General features: G+C 45.2%; 1 protein-coding gene across 23 annotated transcripts in view; it reads right to left on the bottom strand.

Annotated features, from left to right (window-relative positions):
* The window catches only part of LOC121074997 (LIM domain containing preferred translocation partner in lipoma), a 336312-nt gene that overhangs the window by 84454 nt on the left and 235181 nt on the right, over positions 1 to 16677 (bottom strand). For all 23 annotated transcript variants that reach the window (XM_040567725.1, XM_040567731.1, XM_040567729.1 and 20 more), the window contains one exon: positions 896 to 1019. In XM_040567725.1, coding sequence (XP_040423659.1) covers positions 896 to 1019 — 124 coding nt within the window. The remainder of the gene's footprint in view (positions 1 to 895; positions 1020 to 16677) is intronic.

The following is a 16677-nucleotide window of genomic DNA, read 5'->3' on the forward strand; positions in this document are numbered from 1 at the left end:
CAATCTAAATGAAATTTTTCAGAATTGCTAAAATAAAGGAAGGCAGAGAAGACAAAATGAATGGCCTCCCCTAGCATTTAACTCTACAAACTAAAGCAGTTTGTTTCCTAACAATTCTGTCAGCCAGGCCTGTAAGAAACTAAACACACAGGCAAGATGTATCAAATATGCCCAAGTCTCTTGACTTTAATGCAGAGTTCAGCCTGTACCACCTGTGTTTCATGTAGAAGTAAGATATGTATTTTATCCCTATAGATGTCTGAGATAATTCAGTTATACACCATTTCAAAAGGAAATCAACTGCTTATCTTTTTGCCAGGCAAGGAAGATGACATGGTTATACCCAATCGGTTATACTCAATCAGTTCAGATTTGTCTTCCTCATATTTGCTGGACCCGGTTCTGGGCTAACGGGTGTCCATATAAAACTAACCCGACTGACTCAAACTGGGTTTCCTTTTAATCTATGGCAGCATAGCGAAAATGAAAATCCATGCCTCAGAAGCAGAACGCATTTACATTGCCAGGCTTTCTGCAGATGAAATGAGAAGGGAGGAGTGAGGCAGGTGACCAGTACAGCATGCAGCACCTGAATTCGGCCTGGTAATACAGAAGCTGGGTACAGGTGGTGTCAAAATGAACCAGACGTTAAAAAATTCCACTTTATAACCAGGAAGACTGTAAACATACAGCAAGTGAGCATGAGATTTATGCTGAAATTACAGAGGAATTCCTATGGATGATTACACTTCCAGCCCAAGCATGGAAAGCAAATCTATCAATAGGAATGTCACTACATTAATAGTGCAGCTGTCATGCTTTCCTGTTACCAAACCTGGTAAATACAGAAAGGGGCTATGGACAGACTGATTTAACGTGACATAGCACTGCTCACCAAAGTAGTCATCAGAGGGAGGATTCTCCATGTCATACAGCATTTTCTTGGTCAGATGTTCCAGCTCATCCTCAGGCCTGAAGGCAGGAGTGCTTGATGCGGGTCCAGAGCTTGGATACCCACTCTAAAAAAAACAGAGAACAGTCTGTGATGTGGTATAACAGAATTCCCCTACAGTAAAAGGGTCTATTGACTGTTCAGTGTTGAACTTCATTCTTTGTCTTTTTGCTTTTTTTAAAACCCAAGGGATTCATACAAGTAAACATCCCATTTAATGTAATGAAAATGGACTCCTAAAAACATCCAGTGAAGTGCTATATATCCTATTAGAATGAGAAGTACTCTGTGCCTCATAATTAGGTGTCTACTGGGTAGCACATAGCAATAAATAAAGAAGAAAATTATTCCAAGGATAACTTGATACAAACATTTTCCAACGCTGAAAAAGACTTTGGAAGCTTTTCAGTTTGGATTTGGCAAAAGCTTCCATCATTTAACAATGCAATAGAAGAGATGCTAGAACAATCATTCCTACAGTGGTGGAGTATATAGACAAAGACAGATAATTCCAAGCTGCTAGTTATGTTCTCTTCTTGTTTGTTTTGACACAAATCCCGCTGTTAACATTAGCGAGAGCAGGAGCTAGTCCACAGATTTTTAGTACTGGGGATACAAAGGTTTTAGTATGTGCTTAAAAATTGAGACCTCTTGGCCTTCATGTACTAACAGCTGGCATTAAATATTTAAAGTCTGTCTCAGTGAGTCTTCTCCCTGGAAAACAGCAGAAGTACAGGCATATTTTGAGAAGCACAGAAATAGTCGCATGCCTAAGAGTTTCTTAGAAGAAGCTAAGTTTGGTGTCTGCAGTGAGAAACTCGGTCATTTCAGGATTAAAAAATGCTGACAGAAGCTTTCCTTGTGTGCACTGCTTTCTTGAAAGACTTGCATGGGAAAACTAACTTATTTATGAAATGCAGTATTTCAGTACAGGAAGTTATTTAATTGATCAATTGCTCTCTTCATCAAAGATTGGACCTTATATAAGATTGGACCTTATAAGTTTCATAAACTTCTGAACATCAGCCTATAAGGAAGCACTTTTCATGCTCTTTACCTATTTACATGGGGAGAAAATGTAAGATTGTCAGAGAAACAATACATCGGCCACCTCCATCTAGCTTATACAGACTACACCTGAAATGACGAATCCTTATCGAGCCAGTCATGCTCAACAAGAACAGCAGCCTTAAAGCACTGCAAGAGAATTACCCGAATGTTTTCATGCTTTTTTCTTTCAGGCAAGAAAGAGATTTCAAATGAGACATCAATCAATGCAGAGGTCTCCAAATGGCACTTAGCAATAATATTTCAATCACCCACTCCAAGAAACCAAACACTTGCACGTTCCTGACCTTGTCGTATTTATTTTTCTAGGGCCCGTGCTAAACTATACGCCATCACTCACCCCCCTTTGCTTGTTGACCTGACCTACCTCACACGTGCTGCACCCAGGAGTGCAGTAGCATGACTGCACTTCTTGGAAGTGCTGGATTTGCTGTGCACACACAATAGGACAGCTGTACCTGCTGCCTGCCCATCTCTTGCTCTCTAATGGAGCAGCATTGCACAAAGGAGATGATTGGCACGGTCCCCTGGAACAAAGGGCACCTGGAAAAAGCCCCAGGCTGGATGAATGTCCCTGTAAGGCTGTGCAAGGTCTATCTGCCATGCGTCCAGCATCCATGACTGAGAATACAGATTGAACTGACCGTACATTTAGGTTTTCCCAGAGATGTTTTATTTTTCTGCTGAAGACTTTTTCCTGAGCAATACTCAAGGATTTTGTACCCTAGTCCAGGATTTCTAGATGCCTAGCAGTTGTTCTGAGTAAGCTGTTGAACATCTGGAAATCCTGAATGTCCGCACATAGCTCCATAAACTCTATTGTACAAATGCAACCATGCTGTGTTTGGATTACCACAATTTCTTTTTTTTTTCGTATGGGGAGACACGCCTGTATGATGCACAGGGCTTGCACTTGCTTTCAAAGTCATGTAAGTGCCACCTTGGTGGGATATATCATTTTGGTGTGGATAAGGCCATGCGCATGACTAAGAGTTTCAGAGCCAGGTACTTGACCCAGCATACCCAGATGCCCTTGGCCAGTGTTTTGTGACTGTTTTTAGAAGGCTAGTTAACAACTGTTTCATTAGAAATAATAAATAACATAACCCTGAAAAAAAGGGTTTATTAATAAGCCAATTAAGGCTGCCAAATATAAAGCATTTAATCTTGGAAGAACAGCATTTTTTTCCTTTGCTCTCTTGTTCCTAAGAGCTGATCATGAATCTTGCCTGAACATATATTTTAACACAGCAAGTGCAGCCAAGGATTTATTAGCTTGAGAAATCAATCTGGCAACTAAGCATCTTAAAATATTATTTCATCCTCTTTCAGTTTCCGTGCAGAAAGAAATGACCATTGCCACCCCGTTGACTGGGACTTCTTCCCTTTTCACTGAGAGGATGGTTTGCCCAAGCTGATGATGGCTCCCGCCCTTCTCTCTTCCCTGTTAGCGATCACCAGCGTGGCATGAACACGTGCAAGCACCACGCTCCAGCCTCTTCTGCCGGGCTCTGTCCACACAGCATCTAAAACATTGCTTTTACCCTCAGGCCTGATAACATAAATGGACCAAAACAGAAGGCATGAGCTGCCGTCTGTTCACAGAAAGGGAAGCAAGATGCGTGGAGCTGAAGTGATTCGCCACACGCAGGCTCTGAGGCAAAAACAAATCCATGCCCAGGGTGCTGCGAGTCCTATTCCCTGTCTCCAGCCGCAGAGTACTTGGGCCAGACTCAATGTTGTAGACATGCTCGGGCTGTTCTCCAACCCAAGGCCACCCCACACGCAGACAGCATCAGCACGTGCCTCCTGGCCCCGGTGCCAGCCAAGCTTTGGTGGGACACCTGCGACAGGCAATGTGTGACCCCTCTCCCTCTCCTTCACACCGGCTTCCCACTTCTCTGGATCAGGGAGCCCATTCATGTCTGCTTCAGTAAGGGCTCTGGCTGTGCCATTTAAATTGAAAGACCCAAACCTGCAGATTTGCAGACCTGTCTGACTTTCTCTGGTTTTGGAGACCACATAGTCTCACACACACAACAAATAGGCTGCTCTCATATTTTATCTACGTTGCACTTTTCCAAACTGGGCAGATTTCTTATCCAGTATCCATGATCAGCAAAAATAACAAATACGAACCACAATGTTAGAAAACATCTTAACTTATTTTGATTAAAATGCTATGCTTTTTTGACCAACGTTTAAGCAGTGACAGGCACATCTTTTTTCTCCTAGCATGGCACACGCTGACTGTATGCCTCCAGGAAAATGCACTTTATGCATATGCACATGCTGCTGAGTTTGCTGGGACATGCACGCACACAAACAGAGAGAGAAAAGTGTATCCTTAGTGGATCTAGAGTGCTTGTTTCAGCAAAACAATTTCCTTCCTCCTCCTTTGTTAGGTCAGGGTAAAAATATAACTCTGGCTTTCCTTACAAAACAGAGCTATGTTGTTTATTAAACTTCCTCTATTTTTTCCTGATCTGTGCCATGATCAAGGCTGTCTAGAAATCCAATTTACTGTCTAATCTAGCACAGTTATCTTCATGCATTTTCTTTTCTCCACGACGCCTCGATGCACACACTAATGGACACTGCCTGAGCTACAGAGAGCTGTGGCCCGTGCCGAATGGCAACCTGGCCTTCCAGACCCTCCGAGCATCACTCTGGCTAATCCCAGCAACATCACAGATGATAAACTGGCCCACAAAATAGAAAAGAGCCATGGTCTGCAAGCAGGGACCATACTTTGGGAGCAGGAGCACCCGAGTTTAATCTTCACTATTGCCATCAAATACAGAGCAACCTTGGGGAAGAGCATGACAATTGTGGTTGCCTTTGCAGATGCAGATGTATTCATGAGTAAACACCGTCCTGCGTGCTTAATTAATGGCATGCCTAGGAAAATGCCAGCATCCCTAGGGTTAAACCCCATGGCAGAAAATATCTCCTGCTACAAATGAAAGGAAGTGAGTTAATCACTTGTGCCACTCCAAGCGCTGCAACAACATCTGGCTCATCTTCCTCATTAAAGTTCAGTTCCTAAAAAGCCAGGTCAAAAGAAGCAGTCGCATGGAATGGCTGCACAATTATTTTGGTACGTGGAGTTTACATTTGCTTCAGCACTTCTCTGGCTTGTGCTCTGTACTCCAGACCTCACTGGTAATCAGTTGTCTGGTGCTCTGCTGCCCAGAAAAGGGAGCTCTGGAGGCAGTGCGTTGCACGCTCCAACACAAACCTTCCCCACCCGCACATAAAGGTCTACCTGAATGGGTAAAAATCACAACACAAGATCTACAAAGACATCTGAAGATCACGCTGTCATGAATGCGCCATCACTCAGAGTACACTGTATGTGGTCATTTTTCTTGTCCATTTGCAAATGCTATAGAAGAAGTTTCTTCTCTCTGAGAGAAAATAACTTCAATTATGTGTTCCCAATTACAGAAACGTGGAAATTATCTTCTTTTCAGAAGGTAGAATTAGCCCAATTTGGAATTGAAAAGCAGCCAGAAACATCTCTCACTGATACTTACTTTCCTTTTCATTTTTTTTCCTTTTTGTTCATCTGCATGAAGTTAGCACTTTCCTTTCACTTCACTCACCAAAACTGATCATCAGTTAAATAAACAGTTAAATAACATCTCAGCACATTTTTTGTTCAATGGCCTGACAAAGACCATGCTTTTTCATTTAAGTTATTGACTGTCCAAAACAATCGCAAACTTTCAGACCAAAAAATTCAGCATGGTGCCACATCTCTCATGAGCTGAACTCCCAAAGAAATATCAAGATTGCCTGCAGCTGTAATTCAGTCTATAATTAAGGCCAACTGAACCCTCTTACAGAGGAGATGCACTGGAAAAAAAATATTTTAATTCTTGATTTATTTTCCCAGTGAAAAGTCACAGCTGTCCAAGTACATACACATTCCTGAAAAGACGACTCTGCCTAGATTTCTGCCGCATGCACACTCCTGGGTTTACTTCTTCTTGAAGAATAATTTGTCACATCCCTTTGAAGAAGGTGCCCTGTACGAGGGGATACCCACCAACCTCCTGAGACCTCCTGCCCACGCAAGTGGCCTGAAAACACAAGTTTTTTGGGCAAGCAGAAGAGAGGTCTCCCTCGGGATGAGCCAGAGTGGGGCAAGCCCTCGGTCCCCTCGCAGGCCACGTGCCTTGCCACTGCTTCCCGAAGCAAACCAGGAATCCAGAACGGGCAGCTCTGGCAGCAGAGCCCTCATTTATTAAACACTGGCATGCTTTGAAATAGGACAGTTTTGTAACTACTCCAAAGCTCTAGAGGATATTTTTCTTTATTTTTAAACTTCATTATTGTAACTCTATCCTCACTTAGTTATTCACACACATTCCCGTCCTATTCAAATCCTGCTAAGCTTCTAGTTTCAAAAATCTCTTGTGACAGTGTTACACAAAATATGGGTAATAATAATAATAATATAAATGAATTCTTTCTGTCTGTTTTAACTTGGTCAGCCTGTGATTCTGGCCAAATGTCTCTTTTTCCTACACTTTGAAACAGGGATGTGGACAGGTGGAAGGGGAGGCATCTTGTCTGATAGTTTTAAAAGCCAGATGATAGAGCCAGAATGCAAAATCATTAAATAGCTGAGAAGTTCCCAAGCCTTATGAAAATTAAACTGCCTATTTTGACTACCTGGAACCCAGCTTTTAGGTCACGGTTATGAAAACCAAGTCATGGCCTCTGTGCATCGATACTAAATTCAACAGAATCACCCTAAATAAACCTTAGTTACCCTGTAAAATGGGTCTAATGATATTTCTCCATTAATTAATCAGTGCCTACAAAGCTCTCCAAGCTCCTATGATGCAAGCAACTATACAGAGACTGCCTTATTAATCATCAAGCACGGTAATAAACAAGCATGACTGTTTTGTCCTTGGATTGTTTGCATTCTATTATATGCAAACAGACTAAACAGCTTTTCTTGCTATTCTTCACGTTCTCACTTATGTTTTGAATGGGGAAGGGCTGGTTGTTTCTGCTAGGTGTTAGCGAAGTTGGATAATCTGTAAACACCGCTGGCTGGTGCTTGCTTCTGCGCTGAGCATGATTTTGTTAAATGACAGCTTCCACTTCTGCTGTGGAGGGTCATTGTTCCTGCTGGACACTGCGGTTTGTTTACAATACCCGGGGTTAACAGGAGATGAGCTAGGCTTTTATGGAGCAACATTGGCTGTTTCTAATTAGGAAATGCAAAACAAACAAATCTCCAAGTAATGCATCTTTGACATGTGATAACATGGAAACAGCAGATTTAAACTACATTTCAAATAAGAACACCTATACAGCACTACATGTTAATGTCCCATTGCTGCTTAAATGTATATACAGAAACAAGTGCAGCAGCGCCTTATCTTGCCTGGGGCCTCCTGGCTCTATCATTACACAAATACGCTTTACCTGTCAAGGCTTTTCTCATACAGAAAGGGGAGCGGGCTATTTTGTTTCATGTTTTCCTATTAACCCTACTTACTTGGGTGGTAGACATTTTAGTAGCCAGGAATTCAAGGCACAAGCTGGATAGTACTATTGAGAGGCGGAATGAAGCATCACTGCTATGTCAGTATATGGATAAGTAAACTGCATTGTTTTGGCCCTATGTTTTTGGCTGTAAGACCTTATTCTGCTTCATAAAATTAGATCAGGAAGTCCTATTTTTACTCTTTTATTTGTTTCAAGATAGAAAGCTTTATTCTGCTCTAGCTGCTTGCCTTGCCACGTCTTTGGGCTCAGAGTCATGTACTCTCTCATTCCCACATATCATCACCAGCAGTAAAGACCCTATAGCCTGCTTATCGACTCCCCTTCTCTTGATGTCATAATAATGTAAGCTTCCAGTGGTTGCCTTTAAAACATTAATTAATTAAGCATTGTATTTACTGCTATCAGCAGCTCAAAATATGCATTTCACAGCAGGAGCCATAAGCACCCATAGCAGATGACAGTCTCAAAGCCTTAGTCCCAAGCTGCATAGGGAAGTGCTGTAGATGGGCTTGAATTAATTTCTTGTCATTTTGGCTATAAACCTCGGGGTACATAGTGCCATCTAGGGCTTCTTATCTGGGGAGATGATGTACAGAACATTGTTGTAAATCCACGCTAGCACTACTGAAAGACATAGGGCTGTGGTCACAGCGGCTGGCACCCTGTAGTGGCTCATGGTCTCCCAACCAACCAAGCCACATCCCTATCTCATAGGTCAAGCATGAGGACACACCTGGTGAAAATGAGAATGCTCCAAAATTTGTAATGATGCAAAGAAATGTGTTTGCTCGCACCGAACACAATTAGCCCGAACAATTCATCACCACAATAAAACCACTTTAGAAAAGGACTCTCCTTCCAAACCCCATCCTTCCACAAGCATCCCTAACCCACAAGGAAATAACTGAGCTTTGCTCTTTCTGAAGTTTTTCATTCGTAAAGCACTTCACCAAGGCAGAGCTTAACCATTCTCGCAGATGATGGGAAACGACACGACGGGCGTGCGTACACACACCTCGGGTGCAGTGCCCTCCCTGGTGGACCACAGCGACGAGGGAGCTCACCGCCATTCACCAGGCAGTGACGGGGGTTTGGCAGGGTGTTTGTGCAAGGAGCACCACCTGCCCTGCGGTTCAGGTTCGTCGCCCGCTGAAAAAATACGCTCTCCCAGCTGCAGTGCCTTATCAGGTAACAAAACCAGAAGTGCTGGGGCATCACTTGTTTCAAAAGAAAAATAAATCTCACCATTTTAATGGTACTAATTTTGCATGTGAAACTTGCATTCATACTGTATTAACAGTTTAAATATAGCTTTCTTGCCAGATGCCTGAATATGCTAGAAAAGATACTTAAAATATGCAAATGGGTTTCTGTTTTAATACACAAAGAAACTTAAAATCACATCACTTTCCATCATCAAGACAGGTTTCAATCTAATTTTTTTTCATGTGAAAACTATAACAGCAAACAAATGGTTAACCAAATGTGTTTAACCCACTATCTGTAGTCTCACTTTTAGTCAACTGTGACATGGGCCATTACACTTCCCAGGACGCCAGTGACTTAAATGAAGACTACACATTTTGCTTAACATTGAAAGACTATATATTTATATATATATATAAATTACAGTAAGAAAAAAAGCTTCTCAGACTGGAGCAGGCACTTGGTTCAGCATCTACAGGATTGGAGGGCAGGATTCCTGAATTTTATCCTCAGCAATATGCTTAACCAGTCTGATCCTGCACCCTGCTGTTTTAAATGGTCTTCAGAATGTTTGGCTGTCTCAAGAGAGTTTGAGAGCCTCAATGAACTCATGATTACAAAATGCTTTGAGATCCTTGAATGAAAGATGCTGAATGAGTACAAATTATAACTATTATTAATTATCTTTGGTTGCCAAGTTGTGCCTCCTTCCACTCAATGTGTCTACGTTTTGTCTTGTAAGATTATAATGTCTTCAAAAGAAACACTGCTCTCCCAACATGCCCCTCAGCTGCCCAGGAGGTGTCTTGTTATATAAATAAAAGCTGTAAGAATGATATTAGCTAAAACAATAGTGTGGCAAAAGCAAATTATATTCCTGCAGCACTCAGAAATGTCTTCCTTTTCTCAGGACAGGAAGATTTCTCTGTTTTACTCATGTTCTGATCCCAAAATCATCTCTTCTCTGTCCCTCATGTGCAGCTGCTTTCTCCCTAAGAGCTTTGCTGTTTTTCTTTAAGGTTTGCACAGACCCCATCTCTTGAAGTGGTTACTGCATGGTCCGAAGCCCTTTTAACAACACGAGTATGAGTTCCTTTGGAAAGCAGATGGGGAGCTCCGAAGACGTCAGAGAGCGTAAGCACAGAGTACGAGTCTTCATTTGACTTTCAGCCTCCCAGGTGACTGAGTCAAGGGAGAGAAGGCAGAAACTTAACAGACTGTCCAGACAGCTGGATTCTGCCCAAGTCATATAACTGCCTGGCTCCTCAGCCAAGCCACTCTTCAAAGGTTACAAAATACATCCAAATTGATACCTTTTCTAGTGATGCAAGAGAAAAGAGAATTTGCAAATAGTAATGAGAAGACAGACTGCTATTCTTCAAAGTCAAAGGACAGCTCATTTGCTTGCACCTCAAGATGTTGCGGTGAAAGATCATGGAGAAGAGTATTAAAAGGGCAGTGACACAGCTCAAGACAATATGTAAAGCAGTAAAGATCAGAATTCATTCCCTAATTTCTGCCTCAATTAGAGTGTCTCTATATTTTATCCCATCTACGTGGATGGTTGGATGGTTTTGTTGCTGGATTGCTTTATACTGAAGCTTTATTGCATTTAGAACAATTAATTCTTCTCGTGAAGAGCCCTCTCCAGGTACCTCTAGGTTGCCTGAATCCCAGCTCAGCCATCTAACATCCCATCAAGTACCACTTGCAATGACCATCTGCAATTTAATTCAAGCAGAACAATCTCCCTGGACGTGAGCAGTAACTCGCAGCAGCTCTCATACACCACTTCTACCAGCAAGCCCTGTCCTCTCTGCATCTCCAGCCCCAGCTCTGACAATGGCCTTTTAACAAAATTACCCGACTGCAGTTGATCGTAATGACCGGTCATTAAAAACTTTTCAAAGATCTCTCTCCCTTTTGATGAAACAGGGGTGTCCATCAAAAGTGGACAGTTTGCTTGTAGACAAAATGCTTTTTGCCTGTTACAGCCCAGGAAAGTGTTCAGCAGCAAGCTCGTGGTGCAGCCCGCATCCACAAGGCATTAGATGTACTTGCAGATGCTTCTGTAATGCCGAGCACTATCAGGCACAGGGTACGACACATTAGCAGTAGGGGAAAAGGTGGTGAGACTAAACAGTCCCATCAAGAGCAGAGGGAGTAATGCACAAGAAAGGAAGCAGGAGAGAGTGAAAGGCTGCAGTTCCCAGTGAGTTTCATCTCAATAGCCTGAGCACTGCTGCTCTAGAAGGGACTTGTAGATGATGTTTCATTATCAATTACCCCAGGATAATCAGAAATAATATTTTCAGAACAAAGCAGTGCCACATTCTATACTGCACTTGGCAAAAAGGCCAGGGCAAATGCCTGTCATCTAGATGATCATTTATTTCATCCAATGTACTTATGAAAATGATCTCTCATTTGGCTCACAGCAGTAGAAATTTCTCAACAAAGTCATAATTCTCCTGTAATACAGTCCAGGGCAGTTAAGTATTACTCAGATAAAAGCTTCAAGTCTCCCTTGAAACTCTGCCCCTGCTTAGGAATTTCCCACAATCAGTGGGAGGTGGGAGCCGAGCAAAGGGCAGCAAGAGACGAGGGATGATTTTCCCTTGGAAGGAACCACGGGCTGAGGACCCAGCACATCCCACCTGGTGGTCAAATTGTGCCAGGGAGGCAAAGAAGCAGAGTTTATAGGCTACCGAAAAATGCTGCAGGAAGCTTCACTGTGGGTATTAAATATTCAAGGGGTCTTTGCAACGTGCAGGCACAGGGGTGAAGATCTGAGCTGGCTGTGCTGTTGCGGTGATCCTGCTTGCAGAGAGAGAAGGAGACGGCCCTTGGAGAACAGCTGCAGGAACAGTGACGTCAAGGTCAGAGCTAGAATGAGGGCACTGGCAACATGGGGAAAGAGCCAGGGGAAGGAGCAAAACAACCTTTTCCAACACAAAAATAACAATTAAAAAAGGAAGAACTACAAAGGCAAGAGAGAAGTGTTGGCAAAAAGAGGAAGGGCACTTTGAAGGCAGTGTGCAGTAGGGGATTTGAGACAGACCCCAGCGTTGGAGGAGAGGATGTGACGAGGCAGAGAGGAAGGAGAATAAAGTGCAACATGGCTAGGAGCTTCCAGAGCTGGCAAGAGCACATGGAGAGCCAGCTGTGTGCACCCTGTGCATGAAGGAGGGTGGCTGAGGGAGGACCAATGTGCAATGGAGCAGTACGAAATGGAAGGATGTACTACCAGCATCCTCAGAACAGGGAGCAGGCAGGAAAGCAAGAACAAATGTGAGGTATCAGCATCAGCTATTTTACTGAATCAGCTCCCCCATACAAGACCTATCCAATGCTAACCAAAAAACGACCAGTTTCAGACTATGGGATTGGTCAGATGCTTCTGGATACATGCACAACAGGACACCCGCAGGCTCACTTCACTCCCTCAGCGAAGGGTTATGCGGCGTTCAAAGGGCACAGGTTCCCCTTTGCTTCCCCTGCTGCACCTACTGCGTGATCCCACATCCACCAGGGGCACACTTTTCAAACGCAAAACTACTTTGTGGTCACAATGCTCCAGATGATAAGAGCATAGGTGCTTTTTCTGTGGTGACTGTGCTGTGTCCTGCAGAAGTACCTCCGACCTCCAAGCCAGATCAGGTTTCGAATGAAGAGCACGGGGTCCTAGACCAGTGCTAGGAGCCAGAAGTGGATGCAAGGCTCCCTGGATTCAGAGCCATTCTGCTCCTTTCCCTGGTCCCCTGCCTTTCCATTGGCCTCTTAAAAAAACCCAAGACCTTGGCAGCCACACAGGCTGTGCACTAAGGGAGGGAATGTGAATTTCCCCAGCTGCAGCCTCTAAGACCACTGCCAGCCGGGGGGCATAGCCACTGCTCTGACTTGGAGACCTCATGATCTGCGCTGTTCAAGGCATGAAATGCTTGAAGAAACTTGCCCTGCTCAGAAGGCCACGCTTGAGCTGTATTTCTGTGCTGTCATTTGTGCCAGGCTGGGGCTGACTTTGAGGAGGTCAGGAAGAGCCTGATGACTCAATAAATAAGAAACACTTGGGAGAGTGAGCAGAACTGACAGCTCAACAAGATCCATGTTTAGCTGTCAAAACATTCCTCCATGTACAGAGACGCAGCGAGGAAGGCTATCCACATAGCTCCTGGGCTAGAGACGAACTTATCCCGCTAATTGGCCAAGCAGTACTTCGTGCAGGATGGGGTGCACTGTAGGAGGCGGTGGCATGTGCAATTAGAGCTGAGGAGGCCGAGGGCTGTGGCAGGACACAGCGTCGTGCCTGGACCACTTTGATGTATTTAAAAGCTCGCTTTGTCCGCGAAACGTTTTCATGTCCTGTTCAACCACAACAACAGCAGCAGCCCCCTTCTGTTTTTTAATGATTAAGCAGCTCGCAGGTTGACTGAGCAAAGGCTGAAGGGGAAGAACAAAAAGATAAATATAATTCTGCTTGCAGAATTTACTTGTAGAGGATGGGCTAGACTTTCAGACAGTGCAAATCAGTCGCTCTAGGGAACTCGCTGATTTACACAGCAGCGGAGGGTCTAGCTCAGTGTGCCAAAGTGAGCAATGTGCTCAGGTGTACATGGGCTGGTCGAGAGGCACTATTTGAGTCAACGAGGTCAATGCAGGGAGGAAACTGGCTCCCAGTCTGCCAGACCAAAAGCAAGCACTGCAGACTTAGACCCCACTCTCTCTGGGGATATGGGTGATTGAAACCTGCTTCCTTGCAGGTGACACTCTAGGGCTTACTTAGCTAAAGTCCCTTGTGCTAACTGTGGTGCCCCTCTCAGTCTGGCTTTCATGAACTACCACTACCACTTCTCAGATCAGACCAAGCTGGTCTTCAGGGCTTCTTCTCTCCTTGCTCCATTTGAGCAGCCAGTTTCCCCTTGGAGCAGCCCTCACAGCAAGCGTGCCTCATCCACCTTCCTTCTCACCTACCTTCGTTTCCAAGGGTAGCATATTAAAAAAAAAAAAAAAAAAAAAAGCAGATTTCAAAAGCTTATCTATAAAAATGCCGTGAACCTCAAACTCTTTGCAGACACCTCCCTCTTCCCCCCAAAACTACGTAATCTGCTGTCCATGTTCCCTTCCTGCCCCTCTGCATTTGTTTTACACTATTAAACAGGGGACTCATGCCCCCTCCTTGTGCTGGACACGTATTTGACAATCACCCAGGCATTTTGAGGGGGTTTGCAGTGTGGAGGAGGAGAAACAGAGAGGACAGCAAAGTGCTGGAAGACATTGCCTGGGGAGAAGCTGTAATTTCCGTCACAGAGGCTTTTCTGAGTAGGAACAAACATTTCCGAAGAATGGCTTAGGCAGAGTTGATCCTGTCTCTGAGCAGCAGACAGATCTTCGAGTGAGTTCCAGCCTTATTGTTTATGCTTCTGTGATTGTGACAACGGTTGTGACAGATTCTGCAACGGAGCTGAGCAAAGCCAGCTGAAGGCCCTATGGATCATCTTCAGGGCTGAAGCTGCTTACAGGAAAGGAAGCTCATGTGTGAAGTGGCTTTATGGTTTTGTTCCAGACTCTAAATCAAAGAAACTTTGCTCAGAAGTGGTATGACAAAGAAGCTGGGTCCTAAACAGGCACAGTGACTGCCCTTCTTTTACCGTCTCCAAAACATTGCGTCTCCAGCTTAGACTTCTGGTACAAAAGGTTGCTGGAATTCAGAGGACCCAGTGTGTGGGCTGTAAATACTTGTGTTAGACAAATGAAAGGTTTGTCTTGTCCAGGTTCCTGGGAATGCTCACCTGGCACTCAGTGCTGAATCCCCACTAAAGCCTCACAGGGTGCAGTGAGCCTGGCCAGGAAGCATGCGGTAAATGAGCACGAGTGCCCCAGACAGCAAAACGCTCCGCTTGCCTCTCGTGCAAAGACCCATGTGTGTCTGCAGCAGCTGGCAGGAAAGGGAGTTACTCCAGAAACATCCATGCGAGCCCATCCCTGTGATGCCACCTTACGGGGAAAAGGAACGGCAGGGGAGCTATCTCATCTACTCATCGCAACATCTTTAAGCCACAAGATGGTATTTACTAGCCGGCACCAGACAACATTCAAGCAAGAACAGAAAGTCACTTTCCCAGCCCTCCCTGTGAATTGCTCCCATCTGTGCAAGAGAGCAATCCAAAAGTCCTTATGCCCATGACAGCGCCGCAATCACACGCTTCGGTTTCTAAACCCAAAATAGCGCGAGCCAGACCCCGGCGAGGCTGGTACATCGCATGCAGCTGCGCTGATAAAGAGGAGACGTCGCGAGCGGCTCTCGGGGCCGCGGGTTGCTAGGGAACGTGGCGAAGCCCCGGCAGATTTCGCTGCCACTTGCTGGCTCTTTCCCCTCTTCCCACCTCGCTCGCGCTGCGCCAGCTTCTTCGCCCCGCGAGCGCCGTTCCTCCCGGCTGGAGTGCGCAAAAACAAATCTGCCGGCAACAATGGAGCACGATTGCTCGGCGCGTGGTTCCCCAGGAAAGAAAGCACGCTGGCCTTTCATTTTCAAAGGCAGCCAGATGATGGGCTGGGGAGAAACACTTTCGCCATTTTCTCTCCGTCGCGGTATTTCGTTCAACCTGCGCCATGAGGAAGGGTGGGTGGCAAGGCCGGGTGGTGCGAGGCAGCGGGCTGACTTCGTGGGAGCTGTGCTGGCGTGGAGGCAGCGATGCGGTGCTGTGCCCTCCGTCCCCCTGCTGCTGCCCAAACGTGCTGCTCTTTGGGAAGCTGCTGCAGGAGCCAGCGCAGCTCGCACCGCTGCACCTCGTTAGCAAGGGCATACGTGCAAGGGGTGGGCTGCTGGAGAACCAGGAGAGCAGGAAAGGAAAACCTCTGCCTTCCCCTAAAAGCGCTGCGGTAAGGACAGACCAGTGACCAAGGTGGAAGCGAGAAGCTTTCCAGTATTAATCAATCTTTAAACAATTTGACTGAATGATTAGGAAATGCAATGCTCCCTACTGAGGCATTAGGGATTTATATTTACGTGTCGCTTATTTCTTTCCGCCCCGTGGTATTTTTAGCTCCCAGTTGATGTCAGGCCGGCAGTGGCTGCTGCCGGATCGATGAGGCTCTCCCACGATGGCAGCTGGGTGAGGGATGGCAGTCGGGAGCGGGATCCTGCTCGCCCCGGGAGGCTGCCTATCTCTGCACTGCATGCAAGGCGAAGCAGCGGCTGCTTCCCCAGCCTCACCTGCACACCGAGGCTGCAGGCCTGGTCAAATGCCCTTCAGTACCAACGGGGACTTAAACTCTGAAGGCAGCAGACACTTAACAAGCCCATACACCTCCAAGAAATAACAAGAGAGAACAGATCTGGAACTGACTTAGATTGCTTCACAAACTTCTTTGTCCCACGAAGGAGGAAAACACGGTATATGTTTGAGGACCTATTAAATGCAGTTAATTCTGGAGAATGAGGAAGTAGCATTTGATTTTCCTAGTAATTGCACAGCACAAGTCTTGTGTGTCCACAGTGCTTGTACTCACCATACCCTCTAGGCAAGGGGTAACTCATATAATCTCCAGGGCAGACCAGATCTGTGGTTTCCACCTACTCTAGGCTCCTGTCTTTAAGAGGGACCATCACCTTGATGATGTACTGTACAAAATACATGCAGCACAAAACAATAAAATATGAAGTAGTGTGTCAAAAGCCTAACTTCCTCCCTGAGTCCAAGTAATTTGCAATAAGGCTGCTTAGAGATAGGAGGATTTATGTTTCGTCTCAAAACCAGAGGATCTTATGCAGTGTGACAGCACACATTCTTCTTCCTTGACAAGCCAGGCAAGGGTGGCCAAGGTCTCATCTTGAACTTTGCTCAGCAGCCCAGCAGCAGCATGCCAATATGCAAATACCCTCCACGGATTCATGTTCTGCATCATGTGTTGTGCTC

Source organism: Cygnus olor, chromosome 9 (assembly GCF_009769625.2).
Source record: "Cygnus olor isolate bCygOlo1 chromosome 9, bCygOlo1.pri.v2, whole genome shotgun sequence".
NCBI lineage: Eukaryota > Metazoa > Chordata > Aves > Anseriformes > Anatidae > Cygnus > Cygnus olor.